Source organism: Macrotis lagotis, chromosome 1, assembly GCF_037893015.1.
Source record: "Macrotis lagotis isolate mMagLag1 chromosome 1, bilby.v1.9.chrom.fasta, whole genome shotgun sequence".
NCBI classification, from domain to species: domain Eukaryota; kingdom Metazoa; phylum Chordata; class Mammalia; order Peramelemorphia; family Peramelidae; genus Macrotis; species Macrotis lagotis.
Genome location: NC_133658.1, coordinates 758,064,089 through 758,079,107, shown reverse-complemented (window position 1 = coordinate 758,079,107; position 15,019 = coordinate 758,064,089). Strand labels below are relative to the sequence as shown.

At 36.5% G+C, this 15,019-nt stretch overlaps 1 protein-coding gene across 3 annotated transcripts in view; it reads right to left on the bottom strand.

Annotated features, from left to right (window-relative positions):
* Nucleotides 1–15,019, bottom strand: part of SIAE (sialic acid acetylesterase) — a 49,805-nt gene that overhangs the window by 13,431 nt on the left and 21,355 nt on the right. For 2 of the 3 annotated variants that reach the window (XM_074216423.1, XM_074216425.1), the window contains exons 3-8: nt 10,057–10,232; nt 4,358–4,496; nt 2,829–3,012; nt 1,250–1,371; nt 1,029–1,162; nt 880–927 (exon numbers count right to left, since the gene is read on the bottom strand). In XM_074216423.1, the coding sequence (XP_074072524.1) occupies nt 880–927; nt 1,029–1,162; nt 1,250–1,371; nt 2,829–3,012; nt 4,358–4,496; nt 10,057–10,232 (803 nt within the window). The remainder of the gene's footprint in view (nt 1–879; nt 928–1,028; nt 1,163–1,249; nt 1,372–2,828; nt 3,013–4,357; nt 4,497–10,056; nt 10,233–15,019) is intronic. The other variant, XM_074216424.1, reaches the window with a different exon arrangement.

Genomic DNA, 15,019 nt, shown 5'->3' with positions numbered 1-15,019 from the left:
TAAGAATTTTGATTAATGCAATGGCCAGCCATTATTTTAGGGACCCCTTTTGCCTTAATGACTTTGGTTTCATGCTACTCACCTCCTGACAGAGGTGATATGGATACAAGAAACAAAGGTATGCATTTTTGGAAATAGTCTAGGAAATTTGTGTTGCTTCACTATGCATATTGTTACAAGGACTTGGTTTGTTTGTTTTGCCTTACCCTTCCCTCCCAATTTAGTTGGAGGTGAAAAGGAAAGAAAATAAATCCTCGGTAATTAAAAAAAATTAAAAACAAAAGACTTGTTTCAAGTCTTATCCCTGATATATATATATATATATATATATATATATATATATATATATATATATATACACACACACACATATATGTATATATATATATATATATATATGAATTGGTGCTCATGGCACTTCTGTACATTGCAGAGATTGTAAATTCCATCTCTGCAATGTACAGAAGTGCCATGAGCACCAATTCATATATGTGTGTGTATATATATATATATATATATATATATATATATATATATATATTTTTAGCTGAGTAGTCCTAGACAAGTCATTTAACCTATTGGTGCTCAAGGCAACTTTTTAAGACTAAAATTTGCAGAGAAGTTGCCAAACAGATCTCTCTCTCCCTATTTCTATTACCTATAATTCTAGAATAGTCAGAAAAGAAAAGACATAAAACTTGGATAAAACCATTCTCTTCTCCAAAAATGAAATGGAAAACTTCTTTGTCCCTGAAAGTGTTCAAGTACAGACATGGATAGTCATTTGTCTGAGATGTTGTAGAAAAAATTCTCATAATAGGTGGAAGATTGTACTATACGGGCTATAAAATCATTTTTAACTCTAAATCTATAACTCACTTTCTCTACATGTAAATTGGAGGGAAACCAAGCCTTGATTCTTGCTTCCTGAGTATAAAAGACAAAAGAAAAATGATCTATTGAGATCTATCAACATAATACATCACCACTAGGTTTCACTATAAACTCCTTTTCTTCCTATCACATACTTGCACAAACCCAAAGGGGAAAAGTCGCTGTGTCTGCCCTTGAGAGCCATAGTGGAAAGCCTGGCGCCAATCTTCAATGAGAGCAGGAAAGGTGCAGTTGTACAAATCAGTGTTATAGTATGCATTATTTTCTCCTGAAAAACAATAATAGATATAAGAAATGAGGGACAATCTTGTAAAGATAGAATGGAGAATTAAATAACAGCAGCCTAGATACTTACCCTGGTACCATACCACTCCTTTTAATGTCATATTGAGTAGTGGATGGATCATTGAATTCCAAAGTATGGAGTGTTCAGTGGGGCCACTGGGTGGGTGGGTGGGGTCACTGAGTAAAGGAATCCTGCAATAGATGAGAAACAATGGGACTACCAGATAATACTTAAGATGAGAGGCACTCCAATTTTCATTTAGGTGCTATTTCCAACAAAAAAAAAAGTATTAACTCCCCCAGGGACTCCTACTACAGAGAGAAATTTAGCCACGCTTTCATGTAAAGTGAAAAATCTCTATCCTATGTGGGAAAGTGTTTTTTTCAGGACCCTAAAATGTTTTTAAAATATTAAACTATATCATGCAATTTACAGTGCTAAGGGAACAATTATAATTATCAAAAAATTTGAAGAACTGAGGTCTCTAGTTAACATGACAGCTTGTCCTGGGTCACCAAAGACATAGAAAGAAGTTGGCAGAGTTTATGTAAGACCCAATTTTCCACTCTAATGCTCCTCCCACTGCCCCAACTCAGACCTTCTTTTTCAACCAAGCTAACAATCTTCATACTCTTACATCCAAACCTTTGAACAAAATGTTTTAAATATACTAAATGATCTCCCCAAATCCTATTAATCATACAAGATCTTCTCCTTCCTTTATACAATCCAAGATCGATCTCTCTTCCGGTCTTCCCATATTTTCTGATCCATTTCATCTATCTACCAACACAATGTATGATTTACCTATTAGTATTTAAACATAAGTCTATTGATTCACCAAACAGACTTCTCAACTTAGTAAGACTCTAAGTTCAAAGGTTCAAAGATATCTGTTCTTACTATACATCCTGTATCAATAAATAACAAAAATACCTTATACATGCATATATAGCCTTATTGACTAACTTCCTAAGGGAAACTATGGTCTTCCTCTCTCTATGTGACTATAGAGTATATTTTGTCCCAGATCTCTGAATCTTCTTGGAGGAACCTAAGAAGAGTCATAATTCTGAATGCTTTCAAGACAAGTCAACAAATATTTATTAAATGCTTACATATTCCAAGCACTGTACTAAACTCTGGTGTTACAAGAAAGCCAAAACTGCCATCCCTGCCAATAAGGGGCTCACATTCTAAAAGGGAAGATAATATCAATTATGTTCAAATCTGATATAAAAGGAAGGGAATTTCAAAAGAAAAGCACTAGATGGGGGCAGCAGAAGAGTAAAAGAGTAAGGGTTCTTGCAGAAAGTGGGATTCAATCTAAGTCTTGAAAAAAGCTAGGAAGCAGAGATGAGGAAATAAATCATTCTATATATGGGAAATGAGTAAGGAGATGTAGTGTTCTGCTCCAGGTATAGCAAAAAGATAAATGTCACTATATCTCTGAGTGGAGTAGAGTCAAGGATAAGAATGGAAGGCAGGAAGGAGCCAGGTAATAAAAGGACTTGAAAAACCAATCAAAGGATTTATGTGTGTGTGTGTGTGTGTGTGTGTGTGTGTGTATGTGTGTGTATACATACATACATATATATGTATATGTATATATATACATATATATGTATGTATATATCTGATTACTTACTGTTTCTCTTCCTTTGGGACTCCACAGGCTTGCAGTGACCGCCAAGATGACCAGGCCTCTATAGGTGTTCCAGCCCAGCTGGAGGAAACCAGGCCAATGGGATACTTCAGAGTGTCATACAGATAGCGTCCAAATAGCCAGCATACTGCTGAGTAATAGGTAAAATTCCCATGGCCCAGGTTTTCTATCCAGAGAAATAGTCAAAGGAAAACAGAAAATGGGTATAGACACAAACCTCACCAACTAGGAGAAATCTGGGTAAGAAGCAGAGAAATAATACAAAGGAGAAAAATGAGATAAAAGTTTAGTCACTATTTCAAGCCCTCCTTTCCAGAACTGTTCAAAGGTAAGATGTTTGAGAGACAAGTAAAATATATTCACCCTGCCTCCAAAAATCTACACCCACAAGTTTTTATTCATTTTCTTGTCCTTGTCAACAAGTAATATGATTTGCTCTTTCAAAACTTTTTCAAAGAGTAATCTTTAAGAAACAGAAAAATGTATCATAAAATATTAAACATTTTTAAAAGCTAAAATCTCCCTGAAATTTTAATTCAATTCATTGGATTCTAAGTTGAAAACATTAAGCATTAATCTTTGATTCCATTTAACATCACTATATATTGAAAATACATAGGGGAGGCTAGGTGGCATAGTGGATAAAGCACCGGCCCTGGAGTCAGGAGTACCTGGGTTCAAATCCAGTCTCAGACACTTAATAAATACTTAGCTATGTGGCCTTGGGCAAGCCACTTAATCCCGTTTGCCTTGCAAAAACCTAAAAAAAAAAAAAAAGAGAGAGAGAGAGAGAGAAAGAAAATACATGTTCTTATAGAGAGGATAAGGATCTCTATCTAGAACTTCATTAAATGTAAAGGTTTTTAATTCAGTCTTTTTTAAAATATATTTTATTTTGTTCAATATTTCCAAATTACATTTTTAAAAAATTTTAACATCCATTTTTTTAAAGTATGAATTCTAAAATCTCTCCCTCTCTCCTATCCTTCCCCCTTATTCAGTGTTGAAAATAATCACTCATCCAAACTTCCCCTGTATCTCCTTTAGGGCTCATCAAGAATTCAGGTTCTTTTCTGTAATAGAAGAGAGGCACAGAAGCCAAAAGCCCCTTTCCTGATCACTCCCATTCTTCTTTTGTCCCTCTTTGCCATCAAATACACTTTCATTTGGATTCACTATCTCCCTAATTTCACCATCTAGGGAAGTAAATATGGTCTTCTTTTTAAAAAATTATTTCCCCTTTTTAGATATGATAGTTAAAAGAGATTTGGAATTTGAATGAGAATATTTGTACAAGGAACTAATCCAATACTTCAAATGCCAATACAATCCAAAATATTCATCCACATTGCAAAGAAAAGCAATCACCATGATGTTTTGTTATGTGGAAGTCTCCTAGTTGTGTCTCAGCTTTAAGGCTCTGCCACAATGGGGAACAGGGAATGAAGACCTTGCCTGAGATCAAAGCAGGTATCAGATCTATTTAGAAGAGGCAAAGATATTTGACTTACTTGGGGTAGGCAGAGCCCATGGCAAATCAACTGAAGTAAGGTCCTCCAGCTCTTCCTTTGCCTTGACAAGACCAACTGTGAGGATGCGGATAAATGGATAGGCAAAGGCTTTTGCCTGCTCCTCAGAAGCATTAAAAATCTAGGTATGAACAGGTGTGAATTTTATATTAGTCTGGTGGTAACTAAAATATATTTTTACTATCTTACCAAATGTCAAACACTAACGCTGATCTGAGAAGTGAAGGGGATACAAAGTTTAGGATAAAATACAACAAAAGCAGATCACAAAAGATACTACCTAAAAGGAAAGCTTGTTCTAATTGCCCGAGTTAATAGAAAACATTATCAGTATCAAAAAGTAGCAAGACCTAGATGGCTGAAGCATATTTTAGATAAAAATTCATATTCTTTCCTAGAGAATTTATTCATTAAACTTATTAGAAGTCTTTCTTCTAAGAAGCCATCTGAATGCTGTTTGCCTGAATTCTCATACAGTGCTCTGAACATCAAAAGCCCTTAATAAATGTTTTTTGTACTGAGACCTGAATTGTTTTGAATTTTGAATCCCACACATGGCTTCTTCATCAGCCCTTCTCCCCCCCCCCAAACTTCCCCACTCCCCCCAGCCCCTCAGAATCTCCCCAGCTTCTTTAAAAACAAAGGACTCCAAGATGCGTTAGAAAACATGTTTATTATTCGCCTCAGGGCTGAGGGGATCCAGCTGAGGGAAGGTTGCTGTTTTGGTGTGTACCAAAGGCTGGGATGTTTTCCATTGGCTACCAGCCACCAAGAGGGTGCAGCTGGCCCTCCTTCCCTCCCACCCACCACAGAGAGAGTACAGCTGGCCCTCTTGCCCACAGCGTCCCAGAAACAATAGAGCAGCCAGGGCGCCCCCACAGCATGTTTCATCAAAATGTGTTGCCCTCTGAATTGCTTCCTGACTTGCCATCAAGTCCGCCACAGTCAAAAAACAGCCCCATACCAATGAAATGACTACCAAAATCACAATGGGAGCCTTCTACGCAATTTCTTCCCAGAAAGGCTTGGAACAACCCTGGATCATAAGAGGTGCCCTGAGCTGCATCTGGTCTCCCTAATACATAGACAATAACTGTATATGGAAAGGAGAAAGCTTTCCATAAGAAATCCAAATCTGCCTGTTCAGGATCTTGCCTGGTAATAAACATTAGATAGTAAGAACAGGATGAAGAAGGCATTTCAAAGCTTCTTCTGGCAGGGAAACTGTTTTTTCAGCTGCAAGTACCTGTGAAAATCACCTCCCTGAAAATTTAGTCCTATACTAAAAGCACTAAGGCTCTTTTCCTGCTTCCATGGAAACACTGAATAAGGTCTTTCTCATTTCTCCCCACCACCACCACCACCCACACTAGCTTCCGCAGTGACTGGGAACTTGGGTGCTACATCAAAATGAGATGTCAGCTTGGGGAGGCAGGATAGGAGAGCACGTTACTTGTCATTTAAGCCACTTGTCAGCACAAGGGGCTATGCAGAGCCCACATAGTCAGGGAGGTTAGTGTTCTCCTTCAAAGCAGCCAGCACATGGCACCAGAACCAAAGACAATCTGGAAAGCTGCCCTCTCCATCTCTGTGTCTATATCCATGCCAAAATTAAAAATCCACAGAAAGGAAAGTGTTAATAAAGATAAGGTATTTCTTACTATACACAATGACAATCACTCTAGGATTTGGTATCCCATACCAGCATCACTAGGCCCATTTGATGGAAGCATTTCCTTGGGGATATTGGCAGCAAACTTGGGAATAAAGAGATTTCAGGAAGATTTTCATTTAAATGACACTTAGTTTCCCTGCTGATGAAAGAGGAAGCCTATTCCATCTGCTGAGATCAGATTTCATCTCATCAAATACCTCAGTGTAATTATTTTTCTACCAAGTATTTAAATGAGGATGTAAATGAATACCAAGGTATTTGATGTCATTAACGCCACTGCAGCAGCAAGAAAGCACCACTATATCTCTAGGGATAGGACCCTGTTCACCATCAAAGCAGCTGCTCTCCTGTGTTCATTTTGTAACCTTTATACCACATTCTTGAATTAATGAGGAAACATCAAGAATCGATTTCCATGGAGAATCTAGGCAGGGGTCTGTGTGGGGAGTTCAGGGTGAAAGAGAGTGTGTGTGTGTGTGTGTGTGTGTGTGTGTGTGTGTGTGTGTGTGTGTGTGTGTGTGTGTGTGTGTGTGTGTGTGTAAAAGAGAGGGAAAGGCAGGGAGGAGAAGAAGAGGGAAGCTAATGAGTTACAGAGGAAGCTTTAGGTTTGGTCAATGGTATTTAAAACTATAAATTATTTCCTACTGTGGCACTAGCAAGAAGGGTTCAAATGAATATAACTAGATCATTCCTGAATTTTCTTTTTTAACAATAACCCAGTATCTTCAATCCTGCCCTCTAGGTCTCAAATCTATAAAATGAGGATGAGGAAATTGCTGAGATAGCTATCAAAAAGATTTTCAGGACTAACAAAGGAAATAAACATCTTTTTTTCGGAACTTAACTGGGAAGATTCAACTCCTAAGACCCTCTCTGACTTTAGGAGACAACAGATGGACATTTAAACATGTTTCCATTTATACATTTCTCACTCAGTGTTATAAATAACACCAAATATAAAAATTCCACCTCACCCTAACAACAAGATGAGCTACAATCTGCCATTTTCTTCATTTGAATGTAAAGGGTGGTAGGTAATAGCAGAAATTCTACCTCGTAGGACTGGGCGGGGGTGTGGTGGAAGGAGGAGCTGAGAATCTTCTCAATTCTCTGTTACTTCAAAAGGGAAAAAACTCCAGAGACTGTTAGGAAGAAGCAGCACAAATTTTAAACCTGGTTTTCAGGTCTGTCACCACGTAGAATGTTGCTCATTTTTCATGAGAACAGGTTAAACAAAAGTTAACAATTAAACACACACACACACACACACACACACACAGAACTAAGTCTTATTTCCTTATCCTGCAGCAACTACAGACTTAGCCTAACTAAACAGAGAAAAATAATATAGGCAGAAATTGTATGTTTCTCCCTTATTAATGGGAATCCAGTCTGGCTCAAAATGGGATCCTCTTGGCATAGACTGCTATTAAGAATATGATTATAGAGATAAAAGCAGATCTAGTCCATGCCATTTTGTACAAACGGTGAACTGTAATTAAAGCATTAAGTAAAGTACTATTTTCCACTTCTGTATAAAACTATGTTTCCTAACACTAAGTATAACTACCATTTTTGCTTCTATCTACTTAAATAAAAGAATCCAAACCTGAGAAAAGTAAAGTAGGAAGTAGTATGCTGCCAATGGGATTTGGGGTCACCAATTAAAGATAGAAATTGAGGTTTACTGAAAGACAAAGGAATTAACATGCTCCCTTGGATTTTAAAAATGCTCAGGATTTGTTGTAAAATATTGCAGAGTGAACAGATTAACATTTTTTCTCCTTCCAGAGAAACAACAGGCTTTTTTGGGATAGGGTGACTAACAAAAGGCTAGTTGAGAGTGCTTGGGAGACAGAGAAAGAGAAAAAAGAAGAAAGACTGTCAGGGAGAACTGACTGGGCCAGAGATCTGACCTAGCAGAGGTCCAGCTCAGATTTTATAGCCTTGCCCATTATCTGGCCACTGAGGGCAAAAGAGGAAATCCCCCCCCCATATGGTTGAAACTAGGTAAGAGGTTGAAAGTTGGGGGTTGGGAATGAGGAGACAGGATACAAATTTAAATTTAACAATGAAACAACAGGAGTTAATTACATCTCAAGAGAAAAGAGCCTTCCACCCTGTAACAAGATTTAACAGCATTAAAGATTAAAGAATTTGTTTCTGATCATAAATTTTCTATATCCATAATTCTTTGCATCAGTAGAAACTAAAAAGAAATAAATTAGATATGAAATTGCCTATGAAGGCATGTAAGACAAAAATTATGAATTTAATATGAGATCCTAATAAGATTGAAGGAAAAGTGAATTTTTTAAAGCATTTAGATGATTCTGTGACATTGCTATCACAAACAAGAAGTGGTTAATTGAATTAGAAACTGCAACAGGCAATACAAGTGTTTGATGAAAAGAATGGATACTGTTGAAGATTTAATAAAAGAAAAATGATGGCTTAAGATAACTTTCTGAATATAGAAACAAAATAGAGGCATAGAGGTAGAGAAAGCAGCAAAAACAAAATAAAATATCATAATGGGAAGATAGGAGTTAGAGTAGATGAAAAATTACCCAAGTATTTTGCTTAATAGAGGAAGTCCATTAATTCCTTCCTACTTTACAAAATAAATGAGTGCCAATCAAGTGCTAAAACTTGCCAAATGTAATCCAACAAGTCTTGTTCAGAATGTATTTGATAATACCAAGTCAAGCTCTAAACAACAAACAAAAAGGTTAGGCTAACCCATATTTAACTGGCATTGGCATATTCAAATATTGCAAACAATTTAACTTGCACTACTTAGCCAAAAGACAACCTACAGTGTACAGTATTTTGGTAACCTTTTGTCTATATTCTCTTTTTAGTTTACAATTTTCCATTACTTCCTAAGGAGTTGCTATGGTACAAGAACCCTCATTCCTCATGAAAATAAAGCTACATTGAATTTCCCTATGCAATTTTAAATCAGCTACCTAAAAGAAAGGAGTTTAGTGCAAACCTGGACATCAAAAGCAGAGTCACTCTCTTGTCAGGTGCTATCTCTCTTTTGTTCTAGGCTGGTTTCCTTTGCTGGAAATTGAACTAAGAAGTATAGAACACCAGAACTTGAGAACAACCATTTTCTAGAATAAAAATCGTAAAGCAATTTGCAAACTTAAAGCTCTATTTAAGTGTTAACTAAAATTATTACCAAAAGGTTTGCTAATTTTTTTCATGTGTATTTGCTATCTAAAAACATGTTCCCTCAGGTCTACTAGGCTAAAGGCCTTACTCTCAGAGTGCTTTGCTATATTATGAATATATGCCAATATATGTCCCTGTGCTCTTTCCCCTTTGAGTCTCTCTCTCTCTCTCTCTCTCTCTCTCTCTCCATATATATGTATATATATATACATATATGTATATATTATATATGTATATAGATAGATAATTTTGTTCTTTTCTTCCAAAATTCAGACTTTTCATGTTTTTCTTCAGAGTAGCTTAATAAGCAATTAGAACTCATACAATAAAATAGAGATAAAGAAAAAGATTCAAAATTAATATCAAGATCCAAAAGGTCAAGCAAGATTAAAATGAGGAAATACAGCAGGAAATGACAGGGAAATATCAAAGTATAAAAAATGGAGAAAAACCACCACTGACATAGAAGACCTTTTGTTATGAAATACCTCTACATTTCAAAAGATGCCCATCTGGGAATTAAGTCTCAAAGATCATCTTTAATTTGTATCTCAATCTCAACTTTAGAATGACAATATCAAAAGATGAGTCAGTGATTTAGCAATAAAACAGAATCTAAATGTTCTTATTTCTATTATATGTCCCTCACCAAATATTCCAACATAGCAGAGGGCAGGGGAAAAAAGGCTCATTTTAAATCCAAACCTTCCTCTGCCCTCTAACATTCTCTATCCTGGACTTTTTGCTGAATATCTTTTGCCCAAGGGGAATAAACCAGAATAAATACCAGGGATTGTAAGACACTGATCTATAGGTGAGTTACCTGGGAAACTGACATCTCCATGTTGCTTTGGCCACTGCACAGCCAAACATCACCAAATAAGACATCATGCACTGTCTGGCTGTAGCTTTCCTTCTTGATGATGTGCTCTGCCGTCATATTATAAGGCCCACCAGGCTTCATAGGATCCAGTACCACAATCCAGGTCCCAGACTGTTCTGAAACATTAGCAAGTCATCAAGGATCTAATCAATCTCAGATTAATTAAAACAAAACTAAAATTCAAGCACAGGCTTCAGAAATTGATATGTTATTCCCAAGTCTCTGGACATTAGTTGAAATCTTCAAATAGGGCATTGGAATTATCTATATTTTGACCAACAGGTAGGAGTAAAAGGGAACATCAGAGGGCTTGCCCACCTATCCTAAGAAATAAAAAAATCAAGCATAAACTTAACAAATGGAAATATATTTTCTCTGTATATATCCAGTCCTCTAAACATGTAAAATATTCAATGAAAAAACTAGAAGCCCAAGATCAAGAACTAAGCCTATAACAAGAGCTGTGAAATAGGCCAACCCACAACCCAAAGTGATAACAAAAACTCAAAATAAAAATATCCTACATTTTTAGAGTTTTACAAGGTAACAATGTTTTTTTCCTATTCTCTCAGTTAATCCTCATTTCTACCATTGTGAGTTAGACCAGGTAACTACCCCCATTCTGTATATAAACAAACTGAGGCTAAAAGATATTTAGAAAATGACAAGAACAAAAACTAGATCTCAAATGCAATGACCAGTTCCCTGGGTGAGGCCATGTTTTATGCTATACTATCTTACCCAAAACCAGACAAAATTGTTTCAAAAGTTTTTTAAAAGTAAAAATCAAGATTCTAGAACAGTTTGCTAACAATGAGAAATATTAGAATAGGCTCTCTTCTCTCTTTTTCTTTCCCATTCTCTGATAGACAAATGTATACATAAACAGAGAAGCAGAAAAGAATATTTAAACCTACCTGGATAGCCTACTTAAAACAACTGAACATTAACCAGATTTAGATGTCTGCTCAAGTTTTTCAATGGAGTTCCTCACTTATAGGACTGTGGTCTGAGGATTCAATAAGAAAACTTCCCTCATCCAGAAATTCTCAGTCTAGTCTTTGGATGACACCCTCTAACATGCTCACTAATTTCAACAAAGCACACCTTTAATGATTGATAAAAATAGTCTGGAAACACCAAATAATGAGAAATAAATTGGAAACATGAGAGAATGAAGGGAAAATAAAAAAAGAGAAAATGAGAAATAACAACTTTAAAGCAAATTCTCTTGGCAAAATTATAGAAGGGGAAAACCCAATTATTGTGTGTTCACTTAATAAAATGAAATTTCAATATGAGAGAGAATAATTATTTGAAAGGACATAAGTGTAAACAGTATTGTACTAAAGCTAGAAGACACTTATTCTCTCAAAAGCAGGTTACTAAGACAGAATGATTTAAGTCCAGTGAAGACCTGAAACAAAAAGGATTTCCCCACTGGAAGCATCTCTGCCAAATCCTTGGTAGAAGACAAAGGCATGGGTGTTGTTTCCTTTTTAAAGAGGCTAATTTAAGGGCCAAGATATCCCCAGGCCACACAGGGTTCACTTAGAAACCCTAGTCAACTGTCTTGCTGTTCTTTTTATTGTCAAAATAATCAGATATTTGCATACTAAATGTGCAATGCACCTAAAGTACAAGAATCACTGTTTTGGAAACAGTGGGCAGCCAGTACAGACTGTGTGGCACAGGTGCCATGTGCTCCGTATGGCTTACACTTCTGAGCAGGCAGACACTCAATCTGTCCTGACTAGTATCTTTCCCAAGGTTTTTCCAGGATGCTTTCACTGAGGAGGCCTCCTGAAGAAATATGTTCTTGACCCAAGCAACAATTAGTTACAATGATAAAGTCACTCCTATGTCTGCTCACCACAGTTCTAAATTGCTTCCTAACATAAGCGATAGGGAAAGGAAACAATAAGGAAAATGAAGGTATTTGGGCAAAAAAACCTAAACAGCCTCAACATGTGTCTGAAGATGTGGTATCTCTAGGGCCTGAGAATTCTAAATTGAGCTGGACTGCATTTAGGTCAGACTCTAAACTTAACTACTACCTCTCAAGGAATGCTTCCAACCTGTCCAAAATATAAAAAAGGACTCAATGCCTTGTCTTCTATTTCCATCTTCAAATACTTCTTAACTCCCTTCTTCCTATCTAAAAAGGCAGCTACTTGGTGAAATAACTAGAGCACTGGAACCTGTTTGGCAGGAACACCAGAGTTCAAATCCTGCCTTAGACACTGACTAGCTTTTTAACCCTGGGCAAGTCATTTAACCTCTTTCTACTTCAGTATCTTCATCTATAAATGGAAGCAATAATAGCAACTACCTCCTACGGCTGTTGTGAAGATAAATTCGATATTGTGAAGCACTTTGTGAACTTTAAAATCTAGCTACTCGTTCCTAATCTACCTCTCACCAAGAAAAGTAACAAGTCAAGAAACCATTGGGATGATATGTTAGCCTTGAATGTGCTGAGAAGGGTGACACTGAGTAAGGGCTTTCTACTTTGAATACTGGACATATCTAATAGGAATGCACTATTTTTATTTTAAACAGTGGCACAAATTTAAACTTCAGAAAACTTCTACCTCCATTCTCATTTATATTTCCCTTAATTTCTCTTCCGTATTATCAAATGAGGAAAAAAATGAATAAAGAAAATTAAAAGGGAAGATGTATTTAAACTAATAGTCTTTAATAAAGCTGGAAAACAACACTTTTTTGTTTTTCTTCTTCCCATTCATATCAGATGTGTATTATTCTCATTTTAGGCTCATTGTGCCCAATTCACTTAATAAAGTTCTCAGACATTCAAGGGAAAGGATAAGAGGGACATTTCTCTAAAACAGTCCCCTTTTCTACTTTTGTGTCAGTTTGGGTGTTAAAAAAACAAACAAACCTGTCTTCTACCTCATTTCCCCCCTACCTCACTGCATTCCTGTCATACTTTGGCATTTTCCCAAATGCAAATTGGTTTAGTGACATGAACTGTGAAAATGTATGTCAAAAGCTCCAATGCCAAATTTCAGCATCACTGACTAATCAAATCTGTAATTTCCACTTTAATCTTAAAAAATTAGCTGGAAATATTCTTCCACTCTAGGTTCAAGCAAGATTCTTCTGTTTATTCATTGCAACATATGATAGCTCCCAACACCCAATCACTTGAAGGTGCCTTTATGGTTTTTTTTTCATTTGAGAGAGTCAAAGAAAGAGAGTCCATTTGCATCCTACAAGGGATTGCATCAAGGCAGACATGCTCATGCCTAAAAACACCACTTTTGTGGTTATATATACCCTACTTCCCCAATTTTACCACTTATCTCTAAACCTTATTATGGAGGATGGTGGAAAGTATGAGCAGTATCAACTCACAAAACAAGAAGCAATAGAGGATAATACAATGTAAAGCCTAATTAAGCCAAATCACTCTAAGAAAATTCAAAGATAGAATAGAGTGCTAAATGTGTACTGTGTGCCAGGTCCTGAGATAAGTGCTGAATACATAAATGTGAGCAAGCAAGATGGCCCTGAACTCAAACAGAGTACATTCTACGAAGAAAAAAAGGGAATTAGAAAAGAGAATGGGGAATGTTTCAAGGGCAGAGTCCAATTTTCTCATAGGATGGGAGTAGAAATTATGGTCCAAGTAGAGAAGAGAAAAGATAGCATGAGGTGAAGTGCTATGAAAGCTAGCCTATCAAGGCCCAAAGGGGTTCCAGGGTCAGGGTCCCATTTTCTGATAAGGAAAGGCTAGATAATGATGGCCCCAGTGGAAAATAGTAGAAATGGCTTGGCATGGAGGTAGCCAGAAACTTTTAATTACACTCCTAATATGAGCCAGCCTCTGAGCTTAACTTTACAGATCTAAAAATGGTCTGACCTCAAGAAAGTTGCAATCTATATGGGGAGATAACAAGCATGTTTCTACAAGTATACATATCAAAAAACAAAAGGGAGCACTAGCAGCTGGGAAAAACCAGACAAGGTCTTAAGCAGAAAGTGGCATTTAGGCTGAGTCTTGAGGGATATCAGGGATTCCAATACATGAAAGAGAAGGGTGGGGGGGGAATATTCCAGTGCAAAGGCACAGAAATGGAATACTTGGTATTGTGTGAGAAGACCATTGAAGGAGGTGGTATGACTGTACTATTAAGTGCACATTATAAAGCTGGAAAATTAGGTTGGCATCAAATTATGTTGAGTTTTAAAAAGCAAAATTTGGAGTTCACATCTGATTCTCAGAATGATAGTCACTGGAATTTGTTGAATAGAAGAATGACATATGTTAAGACCTACACTTGAGGAAAACCACTTTGGCAACTATATTAAGAAGAGATTAAAGTAATGAGACTAAACATAGGAAGAAATTAACGAGAAAACTACCATAATAGTACAAGCAAGAGAAAATATGGGCCTGAACCAGAGTGGTGGCTCTGAAATAGAAATAGAATATGATAGAAAAGAGGCAATACATAATGCAATAATGTGGAATAAAGCAATAATGCAAAAATAAAAACAAAACTTGGCAAATTATTGGATATATGAGATGAAGAGTTAAGAATGGCACACAAGTTGCAAACCTGGGAGATTATAAAGATGGTGGGAATCCTTGAGAGTCACAAGAAAATTCAGAAGAGTGAGTCTGGGAGAAAAAAACAAGAAATTCTGGTTCTGTACATGCTGAGTATCAGAAAGAACAGCCAGTTTGTATGCACTATAGGCAGCTGAAAATAACAGATGACATTTATATAATAGTGCTTTAAGGTATGCAAAATGCTTTACAAATGTTATCTCATTTTATCCTCACAACAACCCTAAGATATTATTATTCACTCCTCCCCCCCCCCCATTTTGCTAAAGAAGAACAGAAACAAAGAAAGGTTAAATGACTTTC